At 38.0% G+C, this 20,960-nt stretch overlaps 1 protein-coding gene across 5 annotated transcripts in view; it reads left to right on the top strand.

Moving 5' to 3' along the window:
- The window catches only part of ZNF521 (zinc finger protein 521), a 283,327-nt gene that overhangs the window by 21,968 nt on the left and 240,399 nt on the right, over window positions 1–20,960 (top strand). For all 5 annotated transcript variants that reach the window (XM_060310466.1, XM_030842565.2, XM_070046973.1 and 2 more), the window contains one exon: window positions 8,331–8,510. Coding sequence is in view for 4 of the 5 variants with exons in the window: in XM_030842565.2 (XP_030698425.1) it covers window positions 8,331–8,510 (180 nt within the window). In the remaining variant the exon portion in view is untranslated. The remainder of the gene's footprint in view (window positions 1–8,330; window positions 8,511–20,960) is intronic.

A 20,960-nucleotide genomic window follows, 5' to 3' on the forward strand; every position in this document is an offset into this window, starting at 1 on the left:
ATGCCTGATGCCTGGCTGTCACTGAGACAGCTCCCCATGTTCTTAGGGTCACAGTCAGTCCTAAGTCCTCCGAATCCTGTTTCTGGGATGCCTCCCATGACCTCCTTTCTGCTATTGATTTAGCTTGCTCTCTTGGACTTCTTCCCTGCATTATGTCAGACCCTCCATACTGGTCTCCCTGCTTCCAGGTCTGGTCTCTTTCCAAATCGTCTTCTTAATCACCAGTGGGGCATCTCTCTAAAATGTAAATGTGATCAGTCGCTCTCCTTAAAATCCTTCAATGATTTCTCATAGCGCCAAGGTTAACATTTGAACATTTAGTTCACAGTAGTTCCTTCGTGATCTGCCCAATTTTCTAGCCTTGTCCCTGCCACTGCTCCCCTTTCTTTCCTCTCTATCCAGAGCCCTTCATTTGAGTAGCACGGAAGAGCTTGCACTTCCTGGAAAGCATCATGTTTTGCATCTCTGCCTTTACATATGTTTCCTCTTTTTGGAGAGCCATCTTCTACTTGCCCTCAGTGCTACCCATTCTTTAAAACTTAGCCCAATTTTGCTACTCTTTGTGTAACGTTTTCCTGCTCTGCACCATCTGATTTAAAAGCCTGTGGGCTGGGCTTCACTGGTGGCACAGTGGTTAAGAATCCGCCTGCCAAGGCAGAGGACACGGTTTCAAGCCCTGGTCCAGGAAGATCCCACATGCTGCGGAGCAACTAAGCCCGTGTGCCACAACTACTGAGCCTGTGCTCTAGAGCCTGCGTGCCACAACTGCTGAACCTGCGTGATACAACTACTGAAGCCCGTGTGCCTAGAACCCATGCTCTGCAACAAGAGAAGCCACCACAATGAGAAGCCCATGCATTGCAACGAAGAGTAGTCCCTGCTCGCCGCAACTAGGGAAAGCCCGTGCACAGCAACAAAGACCCAACGCAGCCAAAAATAAATAAAAATTTAAAAAATTATATTAAGAAAAAAAAGCCTGTGGGCTTTTAAAAGTCTGTGGGCTTCTCCATCCGAGCAGTTATCCCTCCTTCTGCAGTCATTGGTTTACTCATCTCTCTCTCCCCCTTCCCCAGTGCTTGCCAGCCCTTCTCATGTCATGGCACACGCAGAAAAATGATGTTTTGAAGGAAACACTTGGGTAAATGGAGAGGCAACTGGCCTGCAGTTTCCAGTTATCTCAAGCTGTACATGGCCACTTCGAGGGCGGAAAGGATCAATATCCTTGAACACCTGAACCCGCTTTTGACCTGCTGGTTGGGAAGCTCTGCAGCAGATTGCAAGCTCCTTGGGACAAGGACCAGGTCTTAGACTTTGCATCTCGAGGGCCTTAGCCAAATGCCTATTACTGTGTGGGTGCTCAGAAAATGTTTGTTTACTGAAGGTGTGACAAGGCAACCACAGTCACTCAAAGGTTAATGACTAAGGCAGGGACCTGTTTATAAATACTCTGTATGAAAGTTGGAGAGCTAAGATGGCTTTTCTTCTACATTTCGTGTTAAAGATAAAGAAGGATGAAGAAGAGGAAAGAAATTTGAGTAAGATTCTGATTGGAAGCCAAGAAACGTTTTATTTGGTTCCCAAACGTGCATGTATATTTTTTTGTTTTGTGTATTTGTGTGTGTGTGTCTTAACCTCTCCCAAGGCTAATTGCCTCCCACTCAGCATCCTCCTACAAGGAATTTCATTGTAGAAAGAAGAATGGAAATAAATTCATGTTTGGCATGTGCTCCTTCATAGTAGTGCACCTGTGATATTTCTCTTTGGTCTTCAAGGATCATGATAGACCTGTAGAACAATCAAGCAAAACCACAGAAATTCTAAACTTCAACTGTGTGATTTTGTTTAACATAGAGATAATTCTTTTTGTCTGAGAAGATTTTAGAGACAAAGGAGAGAACAGTACATGAAAAGGTTTTTTGTTTTTTTGTTTTGTTCTTTTCCTTTTTTTCTGTAAAACAATTTAATAACTTTCACAGAATACAGTGGTTAGAAGATAAACATTGCAGGAAAAGTAAAAAGAGCACGTTTTTATCCTTGGCCACTTGAGCTCTTTGGACCTGTTGTCATCAGCCAGGTCTCAGCCTGGGAGGGCTGTCCCTGTCCTGAAGCCAAAGTTCCAGGAATGCTCATCCTTGGCCACTTCACTGATTGCTTTTGTTTTTGTTTCCTTTTGTTTGTTTACCTTTTCTTAAGAGTAGAAAAAAGTGAGGTAGCAGAGTAGCAGGTGGGTGTGGGCCAGATGGCGCATTCCTTCATTAGAGCCTGCTCGAGATTTTATAAACAGTGGACGATTTATTTTCCCTAAATCTGTTTTCATCTTATGGGATTTCCAGTGAGAATGCACATGTAGAGCCCAGAAAGCACAAAATAATGATCCCACCCTTTGGTTTTTGAAAAGGAGGGAGGCTCCTTGTTAACTCTTGGTAAACCGAAGGTCACTTTTCCTCTGTTCTTAGAAAGTTATCAAGATACGCCAGTTCATGGGATTTGAACATACTTGGAGGGGAGGAGTGCTTTCAGACATGGTTTGCTCTAAATAGTAGTATCTGGTTTTCTTTTTAGGTGTGGGACTTCTAAAGATGTCAGTAAACCCTAGAAGGCCAGTTGTTGTGACCACATGTGAGCTTTAAAAACAACATCATTCTCTAGGTCTGCGTCTTTATTCCCTGTGCTGCCCCTAGGTTCTTCAGAACCATTTTTTTTTTTTTTTTTAGATTCCATATATATGTGTTAGCATACGGTATTTGTTTTTTCTCTTTCTGACTTCACTTTGTTTGACAGTCTCTAGGTCCATCCACCTCACTACAAATAACTCAATTTCGTTTCTTTTTATAGAGAATGGACTTGAGGACATGGCGAGGGGGAAGAGTAAGCTGGGACGAGTGAGAGAGTGGCATGGACATGTATACACTACCAAACGTAAAATTGATAGCTAGTGGGAAGCAGCCGCATAGCACAGGGAGATCAGCTCGGTGCTTTGTGACCACCTAGAGGGGTGGGATAGGGAGGGTGAGAGGGAGATGCAAGAGGGAGGAGATATGGGGATATATGTGTATGTATAGCTGGTTCACTTTGTTATAAAGCAGAAACTAACACACCATTGTAAAGCAATTATACTCCAATAAAGATGTTAAAAAAACCCAACAACATCAGACAATTAATTATTATTTGCACAAGATTATTGTTAACCTGAGGTGCATCATTTGTAGTGATTTGGGGAAATTTGAGTGTGGAATGCATTTGCTTAAATTATTTGTTTACTTATTCACCATAGGGTTCCTCAAAATAAGACCTGGGTTATAGTGCTTTTTTTATTTTCAGAAGATATCCTTGGAAGAAAAAACTTAGGCAGCTTTCCAAAATAACGAAAACATATTTTTACCAGTCCACTAGTAATGTAGTGTTGAGGCCACTTTTTCTTGAACATCTTTTTTTTTTTTTTTATAGTTTTAGGCAATTAAGTTCCAGGAGGTCATGGTCATCACATGTTCTTTTTTCAAGGCAGTATGCATATTTTAGCTGTTACGTTTGAACTTACTGGCACTATGTGGGTTGCTTTAAGATTGAGTAATTCATGCCATGGTTGTTTAATTTGGTGAAAAGCTGGCTATGACCAGAGAACAAACTATAAGGAAATGGTCCAGTTTTAAGTTTGTGTTTGAGTATTTTGGGTTCATTCATCTCTTGCCAATCTCAGTTGTTAAATAGTCGTCTTGCGTTCATATTTACATCATCCTCAGAACCCTGTGTTTCTGCCACTCTTATAAAAATGTACTGGTTTGTAAGGTAGAGCCTCATGCTTCGAGGCAACCAGGAAAAGCCTCATTTATATCTCCAGCAAGAAGGACAGAGGGCCTGGACTGCATACTCACTGCCAGAAGTTTTTATAGTAATACTTTGTATCTAGGCTCTGGCTCTTACCATTAAATGTGCCTTTTATAGAGTACCAGGTTATAAATGTAGTGCAGCTACGGCATATTAATCTTACTGCAGAGATTTAATGAGGCAGTTGTTTTGCGATGGACAGTACTGGGAGCAGAGAGCAACAGAGTTTTACTTTACCACTGAGCTGCAGAAATATTCCTTGCCTGGTAATAATTATAACCACATGATCTCTTAGTTTTTCTTTCTTTTGCCAGTGCTTTTCCATGCAAAAGTGGCTTGGAAGGAGGTCCATTTCTAGGCAGTGAAATGGATTGGAAATTGGGCTGTTTTCTCAGTGGTTTGACATTTTAACTTTGATCAGGCATGGAATCCTTGTTGCACAGAGAGAAATATGTAGGATGAGTTTCAAGAATACAGATAGCCTTTGCCAGTCCACTGAGATGGGGTTTAGATATTCATTACTTTTACTTGACTTTTATATAGGTTATAAAAAGTAAATGTGGTGAAACCTCATTTTTACATGGACAGAACAGAATTTCTGCTGGTTGGCCTTAAACTGATCCCACACTTGAAATTAATTGAAGTCCATGGGTTTATGGCCTCCAACGCTTTTAAGCCAGTGCAGTTTTTCATTTTCCCCAAATTTGTAATTTTATTAAACCAAGTTGTAGCAATAACAACGCTTAGGAAGAGGAGGATGAGAAGAAGGAAGGAACCACCCACCAGGGAACATAATAAGGGGAAAAATTACACTTCTTTTAAATTTCCATTTACAAGTAACATTAACAAAATCGGAAACAGAGAGCTGCCATTTATTTTTACAGTAACAGTTGTGTCTTTTATCCGAGTCTGAACACTCTCAGTCCAGTGCATCACACGGACCCTTCTGAAGGGATGAGCCTGCAGGCTGGTTGGGCAGAGGTCATCTGTGATGGAGGAAACGAATTTGGGTGGCCTTCTCTAGGGCAGAGGACAGAGTGGTGCCTGTGGCTATGTTGGGGTTTGTGATGGCAGTGCAGGGGGGTGTGCGGATATCTTAAAATATTGCCCTTTGGGTGGGTTTGTAGTACAACAGTAGAGTTGGAATAACAGCTGTCCGTCCTGCAGTGGTGTTCGGGTTGGAGCAGTGCTTACAGGGACGGACCTTGTAATTATAACTCCTTGGGCTGAAGTCAGAGGTCTGAATGGCTAGCAGAGCAGTACAGTTATTTCTTATGACTGACTCTCAAAGGGCTCTATAAAAACTACATAACTAAGGCCATGTGCAATTATTGAAGTGTAGCCGCCTGTGGGAAAGAAATGGTTGACAGTGTCAGCTTTCTAGAATCTTCCTACCTCAGCTGCCATTAGGAATGGAAACTCCTAACGCAAATGAATGCATCTTTTGTTTTGTTTTTTCTGTTTTGCTTTTTTTTTTTTTTTTGGCTGCGTTGGGTCTTCGTTGCTGCGCGCGGGCTTTCTCTAGCTGCGGCGAGTGGGGGCTGCTCTTCGTTGCGGTGCGCGGGCTTCTCATTGCTGTGGCTTCTCTTACTGCGGAGCACGGGCTCTAGGCATGCAAACTTCAGTAGTTGTGGAACGTGGGCTCAGTAGTTGTGGAGCACGGGCTTAGTTGCTCCGTGTTATGTGGGGTCTTCCTGGACCAGGGCTCGAACCCGTGTCCCCTGCCTTGGCAGGCGGATTCTTAACCACTGCGCCACCAGGAAAGCCCTAAACCCATCTTTCGAATGGGCAAGAAAGAATTCCTCCTGGATGTGGAGGTTGGCAAAAAAAAAAAAAATCTACTCTCAGGGAGAGAGTCTGAGTTTCCAGGACTCATTGTGCTACACCAAAGCATCATAGGCTATAATCGCACCCACCCCCCAGAGGGTCCCTCTTAAGTGGTGACCTAAAAAACAATTCGCCAGTTGACTGGAGCTTGCGTCCTGAAGTTGCAGCAGAAGTGAATAAGCTTGACTGGCTTCAGCCCCTGAAGGATTCTATCTGTAAATGCAGAAGTGGAAGCAAAACCATTTTTTATTAGTCTTAAAATGACCCTCATTTTAATAACTAGCCACAGTGTCAGGAGCATGGACTGGGGTCATTCTTCAGTTGTTAAGAGCTAGAGCATCATGCAGGCTTCCCTGTTTGTTTGATGTTTTTGATGTGGATCCGTGTAAAGTGTCCATATCCTTGAATAATAAGGGAGGCAAGTTCTTATCATTTTCGCTGCATACTACTTAAAGTATTCAGAGTGTCTGCTTATTTAAAAACAAACAGGCCTGCAAACTCGATGCATAGCATTTAAATAATCGTATTAAAATTCAGACCTAGCAGCCACATTTCTCTGAGTGCTGTCAGTTTTATGAGAAACTGGAAAATCATGCTAAACAACTGAGTGTTCAGTGTACGCCTGCTGCCTTCCACCAAGTGTTTAATGGTGTTAACGGTGTGCCAGCCAGTTCACCATAATTGGGACAGTTATTTGTTTTCCTGAATTACTCTAATTTGGCAGTATTTTACCACTTGGTTTTAGCTTGTTGGAGCTCTTTGAACCATTACCTGTTTCTTGTGTCTGTAGCTCTAGATGAAACATTTGAAACCAGCAAAGGCAAATGTGATGGATTATACAGTGTCAGTTTTGGAAAGTGTAGGCATGTAGGTGCTTTTGAATTTGGAGATGACTGGTCTGTTCCTGTTTACAGAAGAAATACCAGTAAAGGACTTTTTAGTATACTCGTTTTTTACTCCCTCCCCTCCCTTCTTGTCATCATTAAATAATATTTACTAAACACTCACCTGGACACCATGCTGTGCTGGGCAAAGTACAAGACAAACGAAAAAGATCCTGTGATTACTCCCCCAGGGATGAGCAGTCTAAACGCCAGTAGGTTGAAACGGGTACTGCGTCGAGTGTTGAGTTAATTTTCCAGACGGCAAATCAACTCAAATTACCAATTTACTTAAACACGTTTTTTAGGTTTTTTTGAAAATAAACAAACAAACAAAACTACTTGCTCTTTGATTTGGGAATTCTGCTTTTGTTTTACAAACCCAAGAGATTATTCTATGTGTTGACATGTAAGTTGATTTTGGTATATGTGAATCATTTGAAGGGTGGTGATATAGTTAAGTTTATTGCAGATGTGTAGAAAGGATTTGGAATAACTTCCAGCCAAAGGGGAGCACCGTGACTTGTAGAAATAGGTTCGTAGAAGCACGTGACATGCAAGGTAGCAGGAAGCACTTTCCGACAGCGGACAGTGGTATGGCGGCACTGACTGACTTTTCTAAGAAGTCTGGGCTAGTTTGATCCTGTGAATTCTGTATCGTAACATTGCAAATATTTATCCTCCCATATCTAAACAAATTGACTACAGATAACACATTACATATTTCTTAGGTATCTGGACACAGTTCTTTTGTAACTGTTCATTGAAAACTCTATTTTGAGACATAATTTATTTCTGACTTTGGAGGACTTCTTGCTATTAGAAATGAATGTCCCGTTAAGTCACAGATTGTATTATCCTAATTTTCCCTAAAGAGGCGTCTTCTCTCCCTCTGTGCTTTCCTGCAAAGAGGAGCAGTGACACTAGAATGCTTGGGGATACTTCGCTAAAATGAGGCAAAAGAAAATCACAACGTATTTATTGAGCTCTAAGTGAAAATATTGCACGTGTTTTGCTCTCTTATGAATGCTATTTGTGTATCATTCTTAGGGTTACAATGGCACTATTTTTAGTTTTCCCTCTATTTAGCTTTTCGAAACTGATAATGCCGGTTCAAGTTGTTGACTTGATCATAATTTGCAGTTGCTCTTTGTATATTTTGTTTTATTTTTTTGATGATTTTGAAAACAAGAGACACACCAGTACATTTACACTTGAATTGGTGCTTGCAAGAATGTTTTGCTATGTGGTAGAACTTATTTTGCTATTGCTGTCTAACAAATAATGGGGTAACTGTGTGTTTTGAACAGTCTATAAGTAAAGGTAAATTTTGTGCCTATGGTAATTAGCTTAGCTTACTCTAGACTTTTGGCTAATTCTGGTAATTTCCTGTGAAAGAGTATGTTTAGCAGAAAAGGAATTCATTCTCAAGCACAGTGGTTTTTCCCTTTGCATTGGAGACTGTTTAATTTTAAAAGTGATTCCTCTCTCTCTTGTAAGCAAACAAAGGCTGTAAAAAAATGTCAAAGTTAACCTTAAGTGTGGCAAATTATTTGAAAGAGGAGCTGAGAAAAGGGCTACATGTTGGAGGACAAAAGGAAAAACTCCAGTCATCACGAACTGACAAATTTTAGGGAAGTCCCACTTTTGATGCTTCTGTAATAAAATCTACAATAAAGCCCTCCTAGTGCAGCTTCAAGGAAAAAGGTGTTTCTGGTTTGGGTAGCAAGATGAAGCGCTACTTTAAAAGAACCTGTCTTTAAACACCATACTTACAGTCTTGATTTTTTTTTTCAGACCCCAACTGTGAACTTGAAGACAAGACTGAAGATGGAGAGGCAGGGGACTGTAAGAAGAGGCCAGAAGATGGTGAGGAGCTGGAAGATGAAGGCGTGCACAGCTGTGACAGCTGCTTCCAGGTGTTTGAGTCACTGAGCGACATCACTGAACACAAGATTAATCGATGTCAGCTGACAGGTAAACACACCTACCACTTCTCATCTTCTCGTACGTCTTCTCTATTTCTGATTTTTCCGTTTGTTTCTTGTTTTTCAGCTGACAGGTAAACAACACTTGCCACTTCTTGTCTTCTCATACTGTTCTATTTCTGATTTTTTCCGTTTGTTCCTTTTTTTTTTTCACCCCCTCTTCCAGCTGTTACATTCTTCTACTTGAGTACCTAGGTAAGTCTAGAAGTGCTTTAGAAAGAATTCCAAGATGATGGTTTACGGCAAACTCATTGTCACAGTCATCCTTAGATTTTGAATTGTACCCAGATTTTAATAGCTAATGGATATGTTTTCATTTCCTTTTTTTTTTTTTTAACTACCGTGATACCACGTAGATACAGAGCCTAACATCGGGTGGCTAAAATAAAGTTTAAAAATACCTTCCGAATAAGTTTTCACAGAAGTTTAGTGTGCACGAACTTATTTTAGTTTAAACATCATCTCAAGAGAACTTTCACTGATTGGTCGCTCTCTGCTGAGTTTGGTGCCTTTTTTGTGTTCCTATAAAGCCCAATGCTTATTCTTGAATACCACAGTGTTCACTGCATGTGTTAACTTTCCATCTCCCTCATTAGACTGGAAGCTCCTGGATGGCAGGAGCTCTGTCTTATTCATCATTGTATTCTCTGAGTCTTGCACAGTGCCTGGCCCACAGAAGGTGCTCACTAAGGCACAGAAGCTATTCTGCTATACATTTCGCGGGAAGAATCAGATTTAAAATGACAGGAAGCATGATGTGTTCAAGTTAATGGTTGGATAAAAGTAAAACTCAGTTTGCCAAGTTTCTACCCTCTTTAAAAATATATCCTGCAAGGACATACTATATGAGGCTGGGTGGGACATTTTAGATAGATATCTCTTTTTAGACTCCTGTCATTTTTCTCTTACTGATGATACTGACACTGCTCCAGTGTGTGTGTGGGTGTGTGTGTGTGTGTGTTTGTAGATCTCTTACTCTATCTTATTTTCCTAGCACAAATCTTTCTTCAACTAACCATGTATAGGAAATGTATTTATTAGACAAGTGGTTCTCCAGCTGTTTCCCACAGAATATTGATATTTTTGTAAGATTTTAATAGGTGTTCCATTTTAAGCAGGTTTCCTGAACAGATTATTATGGAACTGTTGGATTAAATCCAGTTAAATAGGCTTCATTACTGAAGTGCACTGTGGCTCTTCAAAAAGGGATTGCAGTGAGTACGTTTATTAGGCCATAGACTCTCCTCTCTTTCAGAAAACCCATTATTGTTTTTTTTGGAGTATAAGTTTGAAAATCTGTGACGCTTATATAAGCATTGCTATATACATATTTTTGTGGGTTTTGGTAACTTTTTTTTTGATACATTTCCAAACTTAGAGACAAATTGCAAAAACAGTATATAGAACTCCCATCTACCACTTATCTGATTCACCAGTTTTTTACATTTTACCCTACTTGATCTGTCATTGCCTCTTCACTAGTTTTTTTTCTTAGTCATTTGAGAGAAGGTTGAAGACTTCACACCCTTCGAAATATATTCGGTGTATTTCCTAAGAACAAATACAGTCTCTTACATGGCTGTGGCACACTTACCAAAATGAGGAAAGTTCACATTTAACACATAGAGTACTGTTATCTAATCCACAACCAATATTTAAATTTCAACAGTTGTCCCAATAATGTCCTTTAGAGGTTTTTTGCTTGTTTGTTTCATTTTCTTTCTTCTTCTTTCTAATTTTTTAATTGTCATGTCTCTTTTGTTTCCTTTCACCTGGAATGGTCTCTCATTTTTTGAGGAGTACCTGCCAGCACTTTATAAAATGCCCATCTGTAATTGGGTTTGCTTGATGTTTCCTCATGATTAAATTCAGGTTACATACTTCCATGGCAGGAATGCCACCAAAGTGGTGCTGTGCCCTTCTCAGTACATCAGATCAGGAAGTACCTGATGTTGACTATACTATACCAGTGTTGATGGGGTTAACACTGAATACTTATTTTAGGTGGTGTCCACCAAATTTCTCCAGTGTTAAAATGTTGCTCTTTTCCCTTTGTAAATAATAAGTAATTTGTGGGAAGATGCTTTGACACTAAGTAAATATTTTCTCTCATGAAATCTCCATTTTAGCTGTATAATTTTTGTATTTATTAGTTGGCCTTCTGCCACAGTTTCCTTTCTTATTCATTCATTTATTTTTGTATTCGTATCACCATGGGCTTTTGGATTTGTATTTTATTCAGTGGGTCATAATTCATTACTATCATTATTTTGATGCCCAGATTGCCTGAGATTTGGCCAGTAGGAGTCCCTTTGAATGGTATTCTGGGTCAGTTTAATGTCTCCATCATTATTTGAGGACTGACTCAGTTTCTGCTGCAAACAGATGCTCCAGGCTCATCATGTTATAGTCCTAATCAATCTTTTGTCCAAGGAACCCCGGTTCCTTTAAGAGGACAGAGGTATTTAGAAATCAAGATATGGGCACTGTGTATACTCATTGATAGAGGTATATCGTTGATTATAAACCATATCAGCAGACAGAATTTAGGAAATGTATATGTGTGTTTAATATAATACATGTATAATATAACTTATAAAATGCACATATATACAAATATATACACATATATGTATTTTTCTCTCTCTAATAAGAACCACATGTTTCTATTGATACCTCTAATTCAATCCAACATTTGAGATACATTCCAATCTTTTTTCTTTCCATATTTATTACTATCCTCTCTAGCAGTGAGACACCTATCTTCCATCATCCTCAACATATTTACTCATTTACTCATTTACTCATTTCCCGAGTCTAGAATACACATTAAGTATTCTAAAATTGCTTACTCATATCATCATGATAAGCAGACCAACTGACTAGAGTTTAATAGCTGTTTATAGTTATTAATGTTATAGTTTATAATGTAACATTTACATACAGTGAAATTTATAGCTCCTCAGTGTGCAGTTTGATAAACTTTAACAAAATACATATACCCATGTGACCCGTATCCCTCTTAAGGTAATTTCCTGCATCCTAGACATTTCTCTTCTCTTGACCCCTTTCTAATCAATAATGATCCACTAGCAGTAACTAGATTTTAAGTTTTTAACTGTAGACTTGTTTTGCCTGTTCTAGAGCTTCTTATATGTACACACAGTATGTACTCTTTTTTGTGTCTAGCTTCTTTTGTTCAGCATAGTGTCTGCAAGGTTCATTCGTGTTGTGTATATGAGTAATCTGTTCTTTTTTATTGCCGAGTAGTATTCCATCACATGAATGTATCCTAATTTTGTTTTCCATTCTCCTATTGGTAGACATTTTGGTTACTTTTAGTTTTTGCTTGTTGTGAATAAAGTCGTCGTGAACCTTCCTATACAGGTCTTTTTGTGGATATATGTTTTATTTCTCGAGTTAATAAGCAGGAGTAGAATTGCTGAGTCATGGGGTAGGGTATATTTAACTGTATGAAAAACTTCTGAATCTTTATCACAAGTGGTTGCACCGTTTTACACTGTCACCAGCAATGTCTATGAGTTCCAGTTGTGCATCCTTGATAACATTTGTGTTGCCAGTCTTTTTAATTTAAGCATTCTGTTGGGTGTGTAAAGGTATTCTTTGTGGATTTATTTGCAGTTTCTAATTCATGTACATTTAATTGACTTCATTTAATTCATTTTTCCTCAGAATGCATAATTTTTGGAAAATCCCATTAAATGCAGTTAGTATGATTCTATTTTTAGTGGAATAGCTTTAAAGGGAAGCTTTACTTATGTGGAGTCAACACTAACATTAAGGTGAAGACATGGGAACCTAACTGATATGGCCAATATAAACTATGCCAGCAAGAAATCTTACCTTAGGTGAGAGTGGTGTATCTCTCATGTGAAAGATTAACTTTAAAATTCAATATTAAGAAAACCTTGAAGTTCTATTTAGTGTTTACGTTTTATTGAGTTCCTGCCATGGAAATATCCTTATGTTCAGCTCTGTGAAGCAAAACAACAACAACAACAACAACAAAAGAAACATTATTCCTGGATAACTTTATATATTATACAATAATATATTTCTTTATATATTATACAACTTTAATATCAGTGCAGAAAATGCTGGATTTTCAGCACGTGGTATGGTGAAGATAATATCTATGGGTTAAATACTTTTTTCTTCAAAAACCTCAATCCCTAATAAAATATTTGGTTTATTTTGATCTTAAGCTTTCTAAAAGCTTAGAATCTAGTCTGTGCTCACATCATTTTATCCCACAACATTTTAAACAAAGGAAAGAAAAGAGTCTTATTTGTGACTTAATGAAACATTTCAGGAAAGGTACAGCTGATGGGTCTTTGTCCTGTTTATTGATGTTCAGGGTGATTTCTTGGGGAGGGCGGTAGATTGATGAGGGGAAAAGCAGAAGTGGAGGATCAGGGAGAAAGCAAAAGGGGGAGAAACAAAATCAGGAATCCTTCACATTTGTTTAAAGTGTTAAAGTTCAAACTTGAGTTGAGTTAGCTAAGGGTACCCTTCAGTCTAATCTGGAAGAGATTAAAGACACTGGCAGCATTTTAATTAAAAAAGTAATATGATGCTTTTACCTTCTTCCTTGATTAAAACCTTTTACTCTGCGTTAGGAGGTCTGACTTTTCCAAATTTAGTTTCCTGCTGCTTGAGTTTACTCTCTTCTTGGTGCTTCTTCTTTTTTCTGGTGGACAAAATGCTAGTTTAGCAAAGTAGGATATTTCTAGTTGTTTTCTTTTTCCCTTTTAGTTTTACTCTTTTTTGTTTCTTTAATTTTTTTTTTTTTTTTTTAACTTCATCTAGCCCCATTTGTATCTTTGCTAATTTTCCCTTGATTCCTGTCCTTGTTTCAAGACTCTTAATTTCCTTGTTGTCCTTATATCTCTCCTTCTTTTCTCTCTGGCTATTTTATGGTCTCTTGGTGTTTTCTCAACTTTCTTCTTTGCTCCTTGTGGCTTCCCTTCTGTTCATCTCAAAGTCTTTACTTACATGTGTCGTCCTATCCATCTAGACCAGAGCCTGAAAACCTTTTGGTGAACAATTTGTATGAAGAAAGAGGGAACTCCTAGTAGTGTATAGGAGGGTTAACTATAGAGTAGAATTAGGAGAGAAAAGTCTTAAAACTTGCTGATTTGCAAAATAACACAAAACGGAGGTATTCTGTGGTCTGACACCTATGGAGGTCAGTCAGGGTCGTTTTGTTGAAACCACCCTGAACTGGTAAAAACCTGCCCTGAGATTCCCATCCCTAACTGAGTGCTTTCTTGGTAACTTGAGATCTGTTCTTCGGTGACTCTCATACCCAAGGGTGAGCTGCCAAGGTGAAAACTCACTCACTCCAAACTGAAAGTTTTGAAATCCTGGTCTAGTCATGCCAAGTGAGCCTAGACTAGTCCTGGCCTTAGGAGATGAAGGTCAAATATGGACCAAGATGATCAATTTTATTTTATTTTATTTTGCCTGTGCCACGCAGCATGTGGGATCTTAACTTCCCTGACCAGAGATTGAACCCGTCCCCCCTGCATTGGAAGGGCAAGTCTTAACCAGTGGACCGCCAGGGAAGTCCCAAGATGATCAATTTTAGACTCAGATTTGAAAGTCAGCTCAGGGATCAAGTATGCCCCAGGTCAGTTCATGAGTAGGTACTGAACTCACAGACAGCAGGTCCAGCATCGGCCCAGAGATCTAGGGGGTCACACACACCGTTAATGGAGTTCATCACTGAGGGGAATTCTGGAAGGTGGGCACTGTTGTGGAGAAGCATCCTGACCTAGGAAGCAGCAGAACAGTCCCTAAGGATAACGAGGTACAGGGTGGCCCTCTTCTTTGTCTCTCAGGGCAGCTGTCCTCTAGTCTGCAATCCAACATGTGTAAGTAAATTATATATCATCCCTGCTTGAAGGAATAAGGGGAAAGGTGAAAAAAAAATTAAATCCCGCTCTTCAGTTGTAGCAGGAGATGCAAACCACCTGTCTTGCCCCAGCCGTGCTGTCTTTTTCCTGGAGGCTGAGAAGGGAGGGAAATCAACACTCTAATGCTGTTGGGACTCTCTGATGCAGAAGACAGATTATCAAAATATATATTTAAAGAAGGAAAAGCACAGAGAACCTCTCATTTTACTAATCCACAAACCCTATCATTTCTTGCCATTTCCCTCAGGGAGTAGGGAGGGCTGGAAGCCAGAGGGGTCTCATCACACTTCTCAACAAAGATTTAATAGCAGGGTGCTAAGGGGAAGGCTGAGATTACGGAGACTTTATTATGCTTACAAAACTGAGTAAGAACTAGCATTGTAAATCATCAAAACTAAGCTTCACTTAACAGGATAAATGTGTAAAGTGCATTTGGTAATACTGTATGCTTGTTGTTCTGAGTCATTTTTCTCTTCTCTCCTCCTAATTTGCAAACTTGAGTTGTCTGTTAAGTGTTCTTTCCCGTCATTGATGTGAATTGCCTGGGTGTAAATGCAGAAAAACTAAACAGCGTTGTATTAGTTCTTAACCCTCTGGTCCACTATACTGTTGGTAAGATGAGTAGGTCGAGGTGTGTGTGACAGCAAGGCTGTTGTAGTTTGGGGGAAAATGTTTGTAGACCAGATTTATAAAACCCTAACCATGTTTGTGGCTCCTTTACAAATACTGATACTGTACGGGTTCACATTTTTGAAGAAAAGGAACTGAACCAATGATTAGACACTGCATCAGTATAAAATAGTATGTTCATTTAATTTGATTTTAAAAGTTATGAGACTCCCTGGAAGCTTCACACAGATTTTGTGAACTGAACACTTTTAGACATCTGGATTTTTTTTTTTTTTTGACTAAAGAATTTAAAGAAAAAGTGAAAGTGATTGAACATGTGTTATATGGTTGTGGAAAATTAAAGACTGGTTGGTTCCACTTGACAGTCAAGTACCCTAACAGCGAGTTCTGTTTGCAGTGGGAATAAGGAAAATGAGTGTTTTATGGAATGAAGCATCATTTTCAAAGAAGCATATTGAAACTGTTTTCAGAAATTTTTTTTTCTGTTTTCCTTTTCAAATCATTAGTTGAAATAAATTACATGAAATAAATGTGATATTTTAACACTTTAGTTTATATTAATTAGGTTCAATGCATTATGCCTTTGATTTGCATATTTCTACATTAATTTCTGTATTAATTCATTATTCATGCTTTGTTATTAATCATTTATATATAAATTAATTATCTCTTTCTATATTAATTAGGCTTAAGGCACTGTATATTTTATTTTCCTATGTCCCTCTGTTTTGATCAATTTCTTGTTTCCTACCCAAAATATTTCCTTAGTCTTTTTAGGCTACTTCATTCTTCAAATCCCCCTAAGCCCCCAAAATGCAATTTCGTGGCCTCCACTGATTCCATTCCCCAGCCCCTTCTCCACATGCTTCTTATTTTTCAGACCAGTGGTTTCCAAACTTGTTTGATTAAAAAAATATAGGCTGCATCTTCATAATACATACTTATCAATATATTACATAGATGCACATATGATACAACACTCAAAAAACAGAAATTGAAAAATGAGGTGAAGATGAAATAAATAGATTTAAAAAATAAATTTATGTTGTTTTGAAGTTCTGGTCTAGATTCATTTATTTTGACAATTTATTTTAATGGCTGTGAGAGCTAAGAGAGCTATCTCAGAAAACCACAAAGAGAGAACGTCTGTTATTACACTTCTTGCTGAGGTTCATAACTATCGATGTTGGCTATAGCCACCATATTTCAAACAACTTTCCTGAAATCTCAATTTTGTTTTGCCAACTTTTGGTCACATCTGATTAAATTGTTTCTTTCTTCCGTCCTTCATCCTGTGGCTGACAAAGAGCTTTTACTAGGAGTAGAAGGGCTAGACTTGCCACTTTCTTGTTGCTTATTTGTGCACAGCTATCAATATCCTGCAGTTGCCTTGCAGAAAACTTTAAAAATCACTTATCAAAACTTGAGGATTGTGTGTGAATTAGATTACTTAACATTAAACAAGATGATCCACAGGTCTGTTTCACTGGGCACTATTTTGAGATGTGGGAAGGGAGTGGAGAAGCAAGGGCACCCAGGATGACTATTTATCTTCTCACTCTGAGGATGCTGGGTGGCTATTTATGGCTGCTGTCCCTTCTGATTGGTTGCTAAATATTCAGACTATCTTTTCTACCCTGGGATATGTACCCTATATTTCAGAGACCACTGTTGTTGACTACCATTTACTTCATCATGTGAAAAACAACTCACCAAGTCTCTGCTCCTCTCGGTTTTAGAGAAGGTGGTGTGGCTTGAGTGTGTCATTTTCTTGGTCTGGCAGGACCATGACTAAAGTTCTTCTACGCATTTGCCAGAGAGAAAGCAATTGTCCATGATTGGTTCCAACCTCTGAGCCGTTGGCTGAGTGAGCTCCTTTTTCTAGTTTTGGAGGAAGGGTCCGTTAAACTATTACCTGCTGTAAAAGCATTGTTGTTTCCACATTGATTTTGCTACAGCAGAACTTTGATATTAGTGTTTAGTCTACTGTCTTTTTCTTGATATATTTGTTTGTGAAATTCTCTGCCAAAACATGGATATAAAATAATCATTTTCAGGTCCATTATTGTCTCGAAGCTTTTGAATGATTTTGGGCATTGTAATCGGGATTTATAAAAGGCCTTTACTGATGAGGTACATTTTCCCACTATGAATGGTGAGTTATTACATGTATTAATTTATTAAAATTAAATAGCTGGAATATTGAAGGGGTAGTTTTAAGAAATACTTCTCTGTATTTTTGATGTGCATTTTAAAATTAGGTGTTTTTACGCTCATTCTTGATAGATTATCTGGGCAGAGGTTGACAGTTATTTTTGTTCCACGTTATGAAGATATTACACCATAATCGTGATTGCTATTGTTTTTGTTGAGCTATCTGTAGTCATTCTAATTATAGTTCTTTTGTGTGTAATTTGTCTTTTCTATTTAGTTGGATTTTACATATTCTCTTTGATTTCATGTTCTGAAGTTTCACTAAAATATGTCTAACTGTGGAAAAAAAATAAAAATAAAAAAATAAAATTAGGTGTTTTTACTGTCAGCCTGTTATAATAATTTGTGAATCACAAGAAAGCTACTGATTATGAATGGAAAGTTCCTAAAGGATGAACTCTCCTAGAAATAGAAAATACATGGGTAAATTCACTTTATTTTTTACAAGTAAGAGCTAAGTGGAGAATATCCTGTATTAGCTATAACTATTTGCAAATTACCTGCTCCTTGATTAGTTTGAGGTTTTTGAAATTAGCATTTTGAAATGAATAGAACTCAAGAAGCAAATTAGCATTATTTGTCTGTGTATTAAAAATGTTACCTTTGGATGTCTTGTGGAACCATAACTGTTGTAGAGAAGTGGTCTGGCCTTAGTTGTATAATTGATAATGAACATATTATCATCTAATTCTGTGGTTTCAGGATTTATTTGCCAAAAATTGTAAATAAAATATCAAGAACACAAACCATGGGAGAATATCTTCAAGAATTTCCACCATGTCCTTGATGGTCATTGATGGTAATTAAAGCTGTCAGTTTGTCCCTGTGGAGAAGTGTAAAGATTATAAATGAAGGGCTGTATTTGGGATGTGGAAACAGAGGGGCCTCTTTTGTGGGGAAGATGAATTAAAAGAAACCAACTATTATTTCCTCCGCCCTGTGCAGCCGTTCAGTCTGTCTTATAAACAGGGTGATGTTTAGGTATTTGGACACATTTGTGTGCACAGGAGAGCTCTGCCACATGTAGCCTATTCTCAGATGTGAAATTCAACATGATAAAACTTAGGAGGTTGAATTTTTACAGTTTTGTATGACTGCACTTTTCTCTTTTTTACATTACTCTGCTTAAGATGCTTGTGACCAATATCTGCTTCCTTTATAAGGTAGTGAGTTGATAAGAAAAGTGGACTCTTTCCCCATCCTTTCTCTTTGTGTGAAGTCTCTGGCTGGGGATCTAGTCTTTGGGGAATGGCAGCAATGTCACAGAGATCTATGACCTCCTAATAGGCCTTGGGAGGGGAAGGCAGGACTCATTCTACACTGTGCCTCAGGGCTTAGTTCCTTTAAACTTCAAGGAATTGGATGGAACTCTTCACTCCTCCTTTCTTTCAGCTTTACCTTCAGGGGAAATTGATCGATTAGAGGTGATTATTCCACAAACTCTGAACCCTTTTCCCCTCTTTGTTCCAACTGGAGCTCCTCAAAGTTTAAAGGGATTGTGTCTCCTGGGTGAAATGTAGAATGAATTTAAATAGATTATTGGGTAGAACTCTTTGAACACACATTAAAAGTGCTAAAAAAATATATTTGGAACTGAAAGAAATATGGGAAGCAAAAGGAGAAAGTAACATTTGTTTCAAGATAATTATAATGTAATTATATGGGACATTTTTGAGCACATGATTAGCTGTTAGAATCATAGTAGTGCTTCAACCAAGAAAATAATAGAGTCAGTGCAACAAATCGACAGTTGTAGAAAATCTGGATGGTGACTAAGACCCTAATAGGCCCAAAGACAACCGTAAATGACTGGGTTTATATATGTCCTCTGTTAAGAACAGCAAAATTCTACTAATGGATGGCTTTCAGTTTTTTCTAACTTCTTTGTTTAACGACAACAAAAAATGCTCTATACCTAATTCTCTTTTTGCATGTGTGATACATTTGCCTTATCGGCACTATGGACCTTATTTGAGTTATATTTCATACCACATCAATTTAATTTTTCCCCCTTTAAAAAAATCTAATTCCTGGACTCTACCTACCCACAGAGCAGTATTAGCTCCCCCTGGTGACTAAATAAAAATGTAGGCAAGGATGATTGTGGTGATGAGCTTCATTAACTTTAACTTTTAAATGCATAATTAGCATTAGGATGTATACAGTTGGCAAGTACACTGAACTATTTTCCAAGAAAAAATTCCAATTAATCTTGAGAAATGTCCATTTTCATGTCAGTTTATTTACATGGTGAAGGCCGGTCTATCTTATGTGGCTTTCCTGGAGTTCTGCCCATTTTAATGACACCGAAGCTCGTGGTTTCTGATGTGGGAGATATTAGGACAGAAGGCAGATATTCAGATCTTCTGTAAACTAGGAGCTGATTAGAGACACAAAAAATGAAAGTAAGAGTGCTACCAATTTACCTATCTCTATCATTCTTGCAAAATAGACTTTCCATAGAAAAGGTTATTATTGTTAAAATGATTTGAAATCTCTCCATATCTTGGCTGTTGTGGATAACGCTGCAATGAACATGGGAGGGCAGGTATCTCTTGAAGATTCCAATTTCAGATCCTTTAGTTGTAAACCCACTTATAAGATTAATAAGTTCAGGGGATCTAATGTACTGCATTGTATAATAGAGAAAATTATACTGTACTATATACTTGACAGTAGCTAAGAGAATAGATCTTTAATCCTCTCATCACAAAAAAGAAATGGTAATTATGTGAGGTGATAGAGGTGTTAGCTAACCCTACTATGGTAATCATTTTGCAGTTAATAAGTGTATCAAGTCATCACGTTGTATTAAACTTATACAATGTTACGTGTCAATTCTATCTCAGTAAAGCTGGAAAAAATAAAATAAATTTTTTGGGGAAGGACACTGTTGTACATTCAAACACCAAGATGTGTTTTTTTGTTGTCACCTCAAGGAAGCATTTTTCCAATTTAATTTACAAATTGTTTAAAAGTGTATATTTTTATTACTTGGATTGCTTTCCAACTTCACTCGTATAGTTTAGTTTCTAAAACTTTTCCCCTTCATAATTATCAGTTTGACGGACACTTGAGAATGCCTTTATAATCCTTCTGAAAAGAAATTTGTCAAGTCTGTCATATCTGTCATATACTTACCAGTCAACCCTCCATGTCCTCGGGCTCCACAAATGTGGATTGGGCAGACCCGCGGATCAAAAATATTTGGGAAAAAAAATTCCAGAAAGTTACAAAAAGCAAAACTTGGATTTGCCTTGCACTCCGGCAACTATTTACATAGTATTTAGACTATTTACATAGCATTTACATGCTATTACATATTATAAATTATTTAGAGATGATTTAAAGTATATGACAGGATAAGCATAGGTTATATGCAAACACTAGGGACTCAAGCATCCATGGATTTTGGTATCTACTCGGGGTGTTCTGGAACCAGTCCCCCAAGGATACCCAGGGATGACTGTATTTCTTATATGTAGTCTTATTTTCTATGAAAAAAGTATTTGCTTTTCACCGCTGTTTTATGCTGGTTATCAAAAAGCAATGTCTGTGACTGTGTGATCTGGTTTAATGTTTTATATTAAATATTATTATTATATATTATAAATATATTATATATTATAACTATATATAATATATTATAATAATAT

The sequence above is a fragment of the Globicephala melas genome, chromosome 13 (assembly GCF_963455315.2).
Source record: "Globicephala melas chromosome 13, mGloMel1.2, whole genome shotgun sequence".
Classification (NCBI taxonomy): Eukaryota; Metazoa; Chordata; class Mammalia; order Artiodactyla; family Delphinidae; genus Globicephala; species Globicephala melas.